This window comes from Myotis myotis, unplaced genomic scaffold (genome assembly GCF_014108235.1).
Source record: "Myotis myotis isolate mMyoMyo1 unplaced genomic scaffold, mMyoMyo1.p scaffold_m19_p_14, whole genome shotgun sequence".
Taxonomy (NCBI): domain Eukaryota; kingdom Metazoa; phylum Chordata; class Mammalia; order Chiroptera; family Vespertilionidae; genus Myotis; species Myotis myotis.
The window spans coordinates 24966478-24980427 of NW_023416318.1; the positions used below are offsets into that span (position 1 = coordinate 24966478).

A 13950-nucleotide genomic window follows, 5' to 3' on the forward strand; every position below is an offset into this window, starting at 1 on the left:
ATTGTTGACACATGTCTTATCACCTCATGTCTACTCACCTCAGGCCTAAATAGAGAGGTAATAGTTAACCACATCATTGAGAACAAACTGGCGTATTTTTAAGTCTGTCCATGCAGCATAATTGGATATGATGACATAGAATAATTTTTTTATCAGATTTTCTCTAGCGCTTCATGCTAATATAACACTTTTGAGATAGTTTTACTAAATAAAAAGTAAAAAAAGAATTACAAAATGTTTCATTTTAAGTAGGAAAATGTTTAATGGTCAACTACAAGTCAATGAGGCCAATAGTTTCTAGTGATCACAGAAGTTAATATTCCTGCCACTAACTTAGCCCACCGAAAATGGTTCTTCAGACCATCATTATAATCTGGCCCAAAATACTATTATATTTTCAGTTTTCCAAGGAACTGAAGACATATTTGCCAGTACTATTTATCATTCTTTGAGAACAGCTACTCAGCTGCTTGCGGTAGTTCTACTTCTATTTGGGGGACAGGAAAGAGAAGATTGTTATCTTTTAAGGTCAAATTACCAGTGGCAATTGTTTAAAGTGCACATATCCCCTGGCAATTGTTTAAAGTGCACCAGAGAGAATCTGATTTAGTGGGTCTGAAATTGGGCCCAGACATATTAAAACAGAACCCAGAAGATTCTGAGGAAGGTGGTCCATGGACCACATTCTGTGAAACTCTAATAAAAAGAAGAACCCATTGCCAGGGCCAGAGTAAGCACTTAGGCTGCTAACTTCTCATTACATCGGAAGGAGCAATATGGACCAATCATCAGAGAAAGGAGGACGACGATCACCTTCGATTAAGCAGAAGGGAGCAACCGTGGACCACAGAAAGAGCACTGGGTCCGCGTACCAATGAGGTCCAAGTACCTTCTTCAGCTATGCAAGCTCAGGCAACTCTTAGCATCTCTAACCTCATGTTCTATAAAATCGATGACACCATCTCAGTTTTGTTATGAAGTCTATTAAGATAAGGTAAATATGATCATTTTGCAGGCTGCAAGAGCACTCATTATACAAATTACCAGTTAGGATTAAGTATTTGGCCACTAAAATAATCTTGATAATCATTTGCCCATAAGTAGCCAATAATCATTCACATTAGCATCCGTAATAAAGAACAAAACTAGATGTGATACAAATTACGGCATCTGGGAGAACAATGTTTTAAAAGAACAGTATTTCATTAAAGCATTCTAGGCTAAAATTACAGAGTTCTCACTGGAATAGCATTGTGCTTACCTAACTGGAAAGTGTACAATATGGTAACAAAGCAATAGGAAATTCATGTATTGATCCAATCCAATTCAATTTACTTTATGAGATACAATGGGATCACAGCATAAACAAAAGCAGTAACACCCAAAATGTAAGCATTGCAAATATTTTCAACCCGTTCATTAAGTACTAAGCTAATACCAATTAACCACCAATAAGTTAGTACCAACACCTGGGGTAGAGCCCTTCAAGCATCACTATGCTGAAACATCACCTTAGGCAGTGGTCGGCAAACTGCGGCTTGCGAGCCACATGCGGCTCTTTGGCCCCTTGAGTGTGGCTCTTCCACAAAATACCACATGCGGGCACACATGTACAGTGTGATTGAAACTTCGTGGCCCATGTTCAGAAGTTGGTATTTTGTGGAAGAGCCACACTCAAGGGGCCAAAGAGCCGCATGTGGCTCGCGAGCTGCAGTTTGCTGACCACTGCCTTAGAGTATTTTTTATGTGTAGTCAGGGCCTAGAACAGCCATGGGCAAACTACGGCCCGCAGGCAGGATTCGGCCCGTTTGAAATGAATAAAACTAAAAAAAAAAAAGACCGTACCCTTTTATGTAATGATGTTTACTTTGAGTTTATATTAGTTCACACAAACACTCCATCCATGCTTTTGTTCCGGCCCTCCGGTCCAGTTTAAGAACCCACTGTGGCCCTAGAGTCAAAAAGTTTGCCCACCCCTGGCCTAGAACCATTGGACCAGAGGGATGCCAGGCCTCTTCCAACACTCAAGTTCCATTGATGGTCACTCCTGGGCTTCCTGAGAACTTTATCCTCGAGTACGATTTGCCCAAATAATTGTAGCAACAACTATTGGATCTCCTTACTATCATAATTCTCCATATGTGACTATACTATTCATATAAAAAAAAACTTTTAGAGTTCACACAAAGCAAGAGACAATGAATTTAATATTTAATAAGGCCTCATTCTTCATAGGCACATATTGGGCAGAAATACAAAACAACTAGGAATCAATGTAAGACAATCACGCAAATTCATTTTTTTTTTTTAATTAGAAAATCAAGACAGTAAAGTAGCCAAATTATTTTAATTATGCAAGTCACTGGAGAAATAGATTTCTTATCGGTTAATGCATATATGCCTGCTTCATGTCCTTTCTTGCCAGCCATGACTACAAGGTAGCATCATTTCTGATCACACTGACTTCAATATGAGTGACAAGCAGGCCACAATTTACAGTCAAGGTTCTCAAATATAGCAAAGAACCACAACGCTGTCATTGCATTCATTTGAAATTCAAATGTATATGCTTGTAAATGTATTTTGTGAATACTAATTTCTAACAATTCTTTCCATTTCTAAATAAATACATCTATCTAAACTTTGCATATCATTTTAAAATTCAATTCCATTTTGATTTTATGAGGAAGCTATAAAAAGCAGTAACAACTTCAATAAAGCATCTGATCGCCAAAAGAAATGCCAACATAGCTATCAATCCTAAATTAATTTTTAAAAACAGTGTTTTTAAGTTGAATATGTAATATACATGTGGAATACTTAAAGAAGTATTACAAACTCTGAGAGGCTCGATCACCACCCCCCCCCCACCCCCCATACAATCTATGTGGTTTGATCCAACAAGGTCGTCTTACCCGGTCGGAGTGGCCCGTGGCTGAGGCCAGCAGTTTCCCCTTCTTCCAATCCCAAATGCAGACTGTGTTTTTGGCATCCAATCCCACAGAAGCTAAACGCTAAGATTAAAAACAACAATTTAATGGCAAGATTCCCCATTACCCATGCCCTTCTTTCAACAAATGGCCACTGATTATCTACTTTGGGCCAAGCTTTGAGCTCCTTATGAAACAAAAATCATTTTTCAAGATCCATCTTAAGTCCAAAGCATATACTGACTTCCATAGCATATCCTGACATTTCAAAAATGTATCAGTTGCAACTTATTTGTCCCTAAACATAGGAGACATATGTGCAAAGATCTCATGAATCTGATTAATCAGTGGAAATCACAGGAACAGAACTTGAAGGCAGGATTTGAATTTAATTTCTAAATTTAAGATCTTAATGTGAGATTTAAGAGAGTTCAGGATTTATAGTCTGAAAGCCTCAACAAACTGCTACAGTTAAAGGGTCTGATAAACACACAGAGGAGAAATCTCAGAAATAAACATTATTTTCATTCTTTTTATTTTCCATTATTTCACAAACATCTCAAGTGACTAAAGAAGGATACATAATTTTAGTAAAAATAAACTGGCACTCCATCTCCCAGTCCAAATTCTTTGGATTCATAGCAGAATTTGACTTCAAAGGGAAAGGAAAATTTAACATGAGTATACACATCTAAAGTGTCCAAACACATATTAGGAACACCAAAATCAGAGGTCTAGCAAGATACTACTTCTAAGAAAACAGCACTGTGTAATAGATAGAGGTCTCGACTAGAAGTAAGTAGATTTGGCTTCTATTTTAATTTTGTGAGTAGCCAGATATAACACCATGAAAAATTAATTAACCTCCTTAAATTTCAGTTTTCTCATCTGTAAGATGAATGTAAAATATTTTTTTCAGTTTACATAGGATTTCTATGTGGATCAGTGAAATAATGTAAGTCAAAGGGTTTTAAAAATATAGTATTACCCAAGAATAAGAGTATCCTAGCTTATGTATTTCACCAAGTATATTTGAGTGTGCATGTAAGTGTGCAAATGTATGGAATGATAGATGGCCATGTATGACTATAGGTACACGTTAGTATGCGGAGATTATTCAGGTTTCTTTACTATAAATGACTTCCCATTAGAAATATTTAGTATTAAAAATACATAGCTGGAGGTTTTTAAATGTGCCCTTAAGAAAGAAGGTCTTTGCTGTAATTTTTAATTGAGTGTTCCAGCAACGCAAATGACTTTAATACATTCTTTATTTTTATCCATATAAGAAAATTCAAAGTGGGTGAATTCCATTCAGCTTATTCGCTTTCTTTTAAAAAAATAAAAATAGAAAAAGCAGTTAACATAAACACAGACACTAAAGTAAACCCACATTTCTTGCTTGAGAAAAAGCCGAATGGAATCTATTTTGTTCATTTGTAGTGACAGACCCCACAGCTACCTGAGGAGCATTTATATTGCCTTTTGCTGTTTGAGAGGGGATGGGTCATTTGTCATTTTCTAAATATCACTCGGTTCCCGTGGACTCTGTCTAGGGAATGAGGCAGACCTGAAGCAAAAGGCATCAGCAAGGCAGGAAATGCATCATGGCCAACCAACAGGAGGTTCTTCTCAACTGACAGGGAAGTCCACCCCTACCCACCCACCCCCCCCCCTGCAAAATGGAGCCTAAAAGTTAAAGCTGATTTCCTCAGTCACATTACATTTTCCTCGTGATGATTTAGAACAGCAATTTTCAACCGGTTATGCTGCAAGAATTTTTAAAACATGCAATACGTGACTATTTAGTCAGGGGCACTGACCTTTTTTTCCTTAAATTGTCAAATAAAAATATGACAATGGTCGTTCAGTGTGAATGAATCAAAATGATACTTTTTTTTTCAGATGGACAAAAAATATATTTTTTTGTTTGCCTCAGAATTTTAGTAGTTTGTGTTCCATGAGATGAAAAAGATTCAAAATCACTGCTTTAGAAACAATTTTGATAAAGAATGTTTGCTAAAAAAACAAAACCAAAATCAGATTAGATAATGTGCATGGGAGTACATCTGAGCATACATTTACACCTGGGCGTGCTCATGCATTCTGACCCGTTCATTTAATTTAGTCAGGAAGCCAATAACTGCAAGTTTGAAGAAATGTCACTAACCAGCCTTTTCTCTTTAGATGTGGATATACAATGGAATACAGGCATTATCCTGACTAAATTAGATGAGATTACAGAGTGCTAAAATAAAAAACATATATATCAGGGTTCATGTTTTAGTGACTCTAGTTGTAGGGGGAAAAAATGAATAATGATCACTACTCTCTCAAATTAGCAGACTATACCAAATACATAAAGGTTAATTGTTTAAAAAGTAACTCAAACCAGGTCAAGTCCTATAATCCACTGAACTTCACACAAATTCAGTTTGGCCAAGCCTTTATGAAAAATTTGACAGGTCTTTCCGCAGCACAGACTCAGAAATTTGACAAAAATTGAAGAAATTAACTGGCAGAAATATGGAGGGTTAAAAAAAAAGGAGTCAAGGTAGCCTAGGAACATGGAGAGTGGAGAAAAGCATGGCCTTAGGGAGGAGGCGAATGCAGTGGGAGCGGGGATGATCCCTTCAGGTTTCCACTCTGTTGGAATGAGTTACTTTCAGGGGCAAAGAGGCTGAGTAGGGCACCTGAGGTGGAGAGGACCACCTGAGGTGGAGAGGACCGCCTGAGGAAGGGTCTGAAGGTGCAAAAGAGCAAGGCGTGGCAGAGGAATCTCGCCAGCTTGTCCAATTTGACCACAAGAAATTTACTGTGTGGACCAGTTCAGAGGTTACTTACATTGTCAGGCATGACATGGATTTGGAACTTAAAAGATGGTGGCAGAGAGAATGGGCTGGAGAGGATGAATGTCAGTTACCGTGAAGAAACTAATAAATACACATGAATTGTGCTTGAATTGTGGGGAAGTGGGTAGAGAGAAGTTATTAGAAGTGACCCTGAGGGGAAAGAGAGAGAATTTGTGTGTGTGTGTGTGTGTGAATTATTAGGAGAGGATGTTATCTTCTGAAAGCAAGGGGGAACGAACCAACATGATGCTTAGAGTTTGAGGTTTGTGGAAAAAGTTTGGCCCAACCCTCATTCCAAAGAGGAAACGAACAGGAAGACAAAGTGGAATTGCTGAGTCATGATGGGCCTGAGCAGCATGAGCTCATGAATTCCTTTCTGGGGGCTTTTTACCAGATGATGAGACTGGGGGAACCAAAATGGGTTTATTCAGAGCTGGTGTCAGTGCCACAAGCTTGGAAAAGGGTCAAACAAGTGAAGACTCTCAGAGGCTGCCACGGGAGACAGCAAGGGTTGATAAGACTTTCCAAGCCCAAAGGCTATGTGCATTATATTCTAAGTGACTTATGAGGAATCCTTAAAGGAAATGAAAGCAGAAAAGGATACACACCTGTCCATCTGAGTCGAAAGCCAGGCAGGCGACTCCATGTGTATGGACATCTTTAAGAATAGACACAGTCTGGACATTATAGGAATCCCATATACATACATATGGCTCCTTCCCAACTTGGCCAGTTGCAACAAGAGTTTTATCTGGGTGTAAGGCAAGGCTGAAAAAGAAAAAGGCCTCTTTTAACAGCCTCCTACTGAGCACAGACAAAAACACCCATCACCTTTTATCCACACTTGTTTCTCATTTTAATCATCTAACCAGAAAAAAGGGGAACTGCCCCCCCTACCCCCCCCCCCCCCCCTCACCAAATAATTAATTACCCAACTGGTCTAAATATAAATGTTTAACTTCGGCAAAAAGAGGCTTAGCACAATTTAACAATAATCTCATCTAATTTTTACCCACTTGATTACCTTGAGACACTATTATGACTATAATCCTATGATTAGAAAATCTTCTACTTGTCTTTCTCTGACTGGCTTCTTTCACTTAGCTTAATGTTCTTTAAGACAGGTACCATATGATTTCACTCATATGTGGAACCTAATGAACTAACAAGCAAAATAGATCAGCCAGGGTGGGCTGGGTTAGGGGAGTGGAGGGATTGAACAAAAAAGGGAAAAAAGAGAGAAAGAACTCATGGACAATAAATAAATAAATTTGAAAAAAAATATTCTATGTGGACAATAAATAAATTTGAAAAAAATATTCTATGAGGTTCTATAACTGCTTTATGTCATGATATTTACTTACTGATTTTTGAAAATATTATTCAGCTTTCAAATTAGCTTTTGACTTTACTTTGGGGGGAAATGCTGTTGCTAGGAGAAAGAGCTCTTCTCAGAATTAATTAAACCTGCTTGCAGAAGCTGGCTACCATCCTCATTAGGATTTCAAAGCATGGAGGGGTCCAGAGTCAAGTGCTATTTCTGTTGCCATAGATCATGTATTTTAAATGAAATTTTCTGTTTTGCATCAGTTACTATGACACCAAGAGAACTACTAATGACTATGCTTGTGCAGCATTTTTCCCTCTGCAGTCCAATAAAAATAAAACTTTGTCAAATACCAACTACAATTTCTAGGAGTCTGTAGCAGTCAAGAGGGAGAAATGCTATCACTATTATTCCTGAGAAATCACTGTTTTAAATTTACTGTGTAAAGAAGCTGTGCCTTTATAAAAATAGGTATTGGAAATTTAAAACAAAACAAAAAAGAGCGTGTTACTTATATATTTAAAAAAATAAGACTAGCAAATGACTGTTTACCCAGTAGCAAAAGTAAGTGTGCGTTTTTCTTTTCCGTTTCAGCACCTATAATAATAAAAGCGTAATATGCTAATTAGACCGGACAGCCGAACGACCTTCTAGACATCCTTCCAGACGACCTTCTGGACGAAGCCAGGGCTGCGAGGGCCAAGCCCCTTCACGAATTTCGTGCATCGGGCCTCTAGTGATTTAATAAGAGTATATGCTCTGAAATCAGACACCTGGACTTGCACACTGGTCCTCTGAACATATTGCTTGATTTCTCTTGCCTTAGGTTCCTCATCTAAAAACTGAAGATGCTACATAAACATAGGGAACATAATGGATATAGAGCATTTAGCACAGGACCTGGCACAAAGTTTTTTCATCACCATCACCTGTGTGACTGGCCTCAGGTAGATACAACCAACATATGCTATGTCTCTGGGGATACAGTGCGTCTTTCAAAAACAAACTACTGGTTCCCCCCTCTGGCTCCATGTGCGGTCACCACAATTCTGCAGCCACCAAGCACCACCGGTGTCAGGTGGCCCTCACCCCACTGTGCTCCCTTCCTGGGCCTCCTGCCAAACCTAGTGCCATCTCAGGCAGAGGACCGAGCACCATGCCATTCCTCACCGACAGGCACTCCCTGGGCCCGAGTTCCCCGGAGCTGAGGGCAGCTCATATTCCCAAGCAACCCCCCCGCTGCTGCTCAGGTCCGCAGTCCAGGCGCTGCCTGAGGCCAAGGTCTGCTCCACTTGCCTTCTCCCGTCCAGGCTGGGTGCTGCGTCGGGTTTACGTTGTTCTATTTGGGCAAACAGGTGCGGTGAGAGCCCACGGGCTGCCCTTCATGGCAGCAAGTGCAGCTCCAAATGGCGGAGCGGGGAAGGGATGGGCTGAGCATCAGGGGAGGTGGAATCAGGCCCCAGCAGCTGCTGCTTCGACCTCTCTCTGTAGACAAACCCGGAACTCACGGGATCTTGGAGTTCTGCAGGGGCCGGCAGAGGAGGCCTGGGATGGGGAACACCTGGGCGCCCCAGGTACTCGGGCCCCTCATCCTGGATGTGTCTGGTGTCTGGCTCACACCACCTGCCAAGCAAACCCCACTCTTCCTTGAGGCGTCGCCTTCCCCCACCCCAAGCCAGAGTCACAGTGCAGGGCGCTTTGGCCGAGGACGTTGGGGACCAGGTTCTGGCCTGAAGGCTGTGCGGGAGCGGACCCCAAGGCCAGGACCTGGGGGACAGGGGTTGGGGGGGGGGGGGGGGGTGAACTGTGCAAGGGCCGGGCCGCGAGTCTATCACCTTCCAGGAGGACTAAGGCTCCGGGCATCGGTGTGGTCTCTGGCTGGGCCGCTGGGCCCCAATCCACCCTCCGCTAGGTCCAAGGCCGCAGCAGCCCAAGCGCACTGCTTCATTGCACACCCCCGGGGCTGGCCGGCGGCAGCGAGGTGTCTGCAAGCCGTTCCGGGACGATGGCTGCCTGTTCCTGGAGCCTTTTCCCTGCAGAACAGCCTCAGGGCGCTGCTCCCTCCAACTGGGGTCTCTGCGCCCAAGCCCTTCCATCAGGAATGTGCTCCTGGGCCAACCCCCCAGCAGGGATGCCCACGGGTTTGGGCGGGGCCTGAGGGAAGGGGGTGGGGTTTCCCAGGACCTCAAACTAGGTGCAGGTGTGCTCTGTGGCTCCAGCTGTGTAGCAGGGCCGGAGGATAGGCTGGGAGACTGAGCATGGGGGAGGCCCCAGGTGCAGCTGCTGAGACCAGTCTCCCCAGGGCAGTGGTTCTCAACCTTGGCTGCACATTAGAATCACCTGGGGATCTTTTTAAAATCCTGATTTCTGGGCCTCATCCTCCGGAAATTCTGTTTCTTTGTTACTAATGTTGTGGCCCCACCCCATAACAAAGAGACAGAATTTCCGGAGGATGAGGCCCAGAAATCAGGATTTTAAAAAGATTCCCAGGTGATTCTAATGTGCAGCCAAGGTTGAGAACCACTGCCCTAGATGGTCAGGCACACATTCCAGAGACATAAATGAAACTCTCTGGCTGTAATCAAAGCTTCTATTTAAACATGCTTGAAACTGGGGAACTTGTATGCATATATGCATAGCCCATGGATACAGACAATAGTGTGGTAAAGGCCTGGGATGGGCAGATGAGGGATGGAGGGGGTCAATGGGGGAAAAATAACGGGGACATCTGTAACACTTTCAACAATAAAGATAAATTTTAAAAAATAAATTAAAAACATTTGAGATACTTGGTAGATCCCTGAGGTTCAGGCGTACCCAGATTTCATGATTCCTGACTTTTCTCAGCTTTTTGAATGAAGTAGGAAATGAAATAGACAGTTTTCAACCAATATTTAAAGAGGTCCTCAAAATAATTCATCAGTCTAAGTTACTCAATTAGCAGTGTGACCTAAAAACATCCCATTGTGGATTTGAAGTATTTTTACTCTGGTTATTGGTTGTTGTTGTTTCATTCATAGCAAAGCCCATAAATTTATCACATTTATGAAAAGTTCACACTGGAATTTTTTTATTGTTTTGGAGTGTTTTCTTCCGGGGGAGGAGGGGTTGCCAGAAGTTCCTTTATGCTGTTCTTTACATCATCTCTTCCCAGCCCATGAAATCACATTGACCCATGTTCCTCCTTTGTCATCTGAATACATTAACAAAATTATCTATTTCTCCTTTTCTAAGGCAAGGGTCTCTGACCTCACTTCTCTGGCTTATATGCAACACATTTGCTTAAAATGACTCATAATGTTCCTATTTATCCATGTCCATGTCAAGAAAAGGGAGAATAGAAAACAACCTTTGTTCACTTGGCCAACTGTTACTTTCCCATCAGCTTCCCAGAAATCCACTCCTTTCATCTGGGTAACACAATGAAGCATCCATGAATCTTCTACAGCACAGCCAAGGGGCATTTTCTTTCATTTTAAATTTGACATATCATTTCAACAGCACTTTTTATATCTCATAAGAGAGGGTGAAATAAAACGTGACCAGCATTAACCACTGCATTTGCAAGAGCATAAGGGATCAGTAATGGGGCAATTGCTGAAGCACTTATTTAGTAAGCATGGTTGAAGCTACCATCAAAGTATCGATTCCCTTTTCCCCACATCTATTCACTTAGGAATTTGAGAATTTCATAGAAAGTCATTTTGAGCAGGCTGTGCTTTTGTCTAATCCCAACACATCCTTTGAAATTTTAGTTCAGAAGCATCTAAATGGCAGGAATGAAAATACACTGCCATATACATATGGCAATGGATGCTCAGTGGATGCTTGCCTGTGAGGTGAACAAAGAAATATGCGCGCGCGCGCGCAAGCGCGCGCACACACACACACACACACACACACACACACACACGAAACTACCCTACAGTAATGCCTTTAGATCAACTAACAGATTAAAAGAAGGTGGATCGCCTTATCCTATTAAGGGGCCGTGGTGGAAAGACTCATGACCTCTGAATTCCTTCTGATGAGATTTCATGAGAAATGACCTACTATGTGTCCTTCCTTGGAGAAAATTACAGAAGTGGAAAATATCACTATTACACAAAATACCCTATTCTGGGCTTTCCTTCATACCCTTTACCACGTTATCACAATGTGAGTCTTTCTGTGACTGGGCATATTGGTACCACTTACTTCTATTTTAAGTCTACCTGCCATGTGAAAGTGTTTAAATCCAAATCTCTGTTTCTCTAAGAAAAATTGCATTATAGTCACAACAGCAACGTCCTAATATTAAAACTTTAAAAATCTACTCCCTTTCACTGAAGGTCTCAGTACAATGGAGGTCTCATTCCACACCTCCATGTGAAGGTTGGTGTCATTCTAGTTTCTGTGATACCCAGGTTACTGCAGTGATTGTGTTGCACGCATGGCTACAAACAAGGGATCAAGTTTTTAAAGAACTGCTTTTCTGTGTATATATAAATCTAGTTCCATTGGGAAATCCCATCTTCTGTTACCATAGCAATAGCAAGCACCCTGCTTCAGAGAAGGAATTGATTTCTTTCTCCAGGATGCCAGGAGGGCAAAAACATGCCTTTCTGATGTCAGATGAGTTCAGGGAGATTTCCAAATATGTTGTATGGGGAGATTATAGAAATGAACAGGGCCATGGAAAGAGGCAGCCTTGTTTACGAGGTTAAACAAAAAACATTAATGAACACTAATCATTCTTGATTCCTAAAGGCAAAAATTTATATGTGAGTACTTGTTCCAAAAATGATTCTGACTTTACCTTTTAAAGCCTCATTTCATTTTTGCCAGGTTCCTTCAGTGATTCTTTCATTAATAATTTTGTATGTGAGTGTATACTTTTATTGATTTCAAGAGAGGAGGGGAGAGGAAGAGAGAGATAGAAACATCAGTGATGAGAGAGATCAGCTGCCTCCTACATGCCCCACACTGGAGATCAAGCCCACAACCCAGGCATGTGCCCTGACCAGGAAGAACTGTGACCTCCTGGTTCTTAGGTCGACACTCAACCACTGAGCCACACTGGCTTGGCAGTGTAATATTTTTAATAGTCTCACCAGGAGAGTATGAGAAAGTCTTCTCCCTCCCTTCCCTGAGGATAACCCTGAGAGAACATTTCCAATGTTGGAGGTATAAGTACATCAAGGTGATGAGGCTGGACAGTCTGAGGGCAGAAGGGAGGCTCTTGCTTTCGGGCCGAAGAGGGAATGGTCCAACCTCAGTGGATGCTCACCTGTGAGGTGAACAAGAAAAAGGCACAGGAAGGCTTTATTTGAACACAGTGGCCGCGGGAGTGCAGCCTCAGGTGGGGATGCCTGTGCTCTGCTACTGCTGGTCCCTGGGGCTGCTTGGCCCCGGAGTACCACCAGTGGGACTGTGATCTCATCTGACACCAAGGAAAGTGCCCCACCTTCCTGGTAGGCTTCATAGGGGTGAACATGAGTGACAGCAATGCAGACAAACCACCAGGGTCCACTGCCATGTTCCTGAACTGCGTAAGCCCCTGCAAATCCATGGTTGAGTAGTCGTCTGTCATCAACAACTTTGATGAGCGGTGCATCTAATGAGAATGAGTGTGATTTATAAAACTAAAGAAATGCAACATATCTTTCCTGCTGAGTGTTTCCCACCTCTAGTGGTATGAAGCTATATTCTAGCAAAACCTTATTATCATATAAAAGAATGGTTAAGGGCACAGTGATTTGGCTGCCTGGGATCAAAGCATGCAGTGGTATGATGCTGGAGCCAGCTTGGACTAACCAGCAAGAACTGCTAAATTTTAGCAATTCTGTGAATCAGTTGTCAAACATAGCCACTGTCAAAAATTAAATCATATATATATATATATATATATATATATATATATATATATATATATGGCTAATATGCTAAGTGTCTGACCATCCAGGTAATGACATCACATAGCAATCCCCGGCTTCCTCTCCCTAGCGACTAGCCTCCTTGCAGTTTCTTCAGCCCAGGAACACGACTTGCTTTATAGCCCGGTGCAAACATTTCACACTTTAAACAAATGTCTCTGAAGCATTTTTCCATGCCTCATCTCATTTGATCCTCACAGAAGTCCTAGAGTAGGTAGATTGGAGGCTCAGTGGAATCCTATTTTCTTTTCATTAGCCAGAAAACGGAGATTTAGAAAGCTTAGAAACTTGACCCAAATGAAAAGAAGTAAGAAATGGTGGACCTTGAAAATGACTTCAGGTTTTCTCACTCCACAGAATATAGTCAAACACTGCTGCAGTTAAATATTTAACCCTTTGTTCTCCCTGCATGATCTACAATAATAATGCGCTTCATGTTGCTATTTACTGCTGTGTTGCTGACAATTACCTGAAAGAGAAGTTGGGGTGCTTCACTGGGCTGGAAAAAGTTTAGCTAAATCAGAAAGCAGGTCTCATTTAGCAAGTTTATACCATATATATATATATGGCTAAGTTGACTCGTGCATGTACGATACTCCTGCAAAAGCTCTTACTGGCACCAATCACACGTGTGTGTTTCCATCTCTCACTGTCGATCATAAATTTGGTTGACACTTCTATTATAGAGAAAGGGTGAATAGCGATATTAAAATATTTCTTCTAATTAATTTTCTTTCAATGTGCATGAATTCGTGCAGCAGGCCACTAATAAAATTATAAATAAATCATATTAAAAACAATGGTAATACATACTAAACTTATCACTTCCTAATTATTTCACTACATTCTCTATTAACTATAGTATTGAGGTTCCTAATAAAATAATCCTTTGGGGAGAAGAATGGAAGAAGTGTAAGAATGGTATC

At 41.4% G+C, this 13950-nt stretch overlaps 1 protein-coding gene across 2 annotated transcripts in view; it reads right to left on the reverse strand.

Moving 5' to 3' along the window:
- Positions 1-13950, reverse strand: part of EML6 (EMAP like 6) — a 200732-nt gene that overhangs the window by 123284 nt on the left and 63498 nt on the right. For both annotated transcript variants that reach the window (XM_036334544.1, XM_036334545.1), the window contains exons 2-3: positions 6391-6550; positions 2916-3014 (exon numbers count right to left, since the gene is read on the reverse strand). In XM_036334544.1, coding sequence (XP_036190437.1) covers positions 2916-3014; positions 6391-6550 — 259 coding nt within the window. The remainder of the gene's footprint in view (positions 1-2915; positions 3015-6390; positions 6551-13950) is intronic.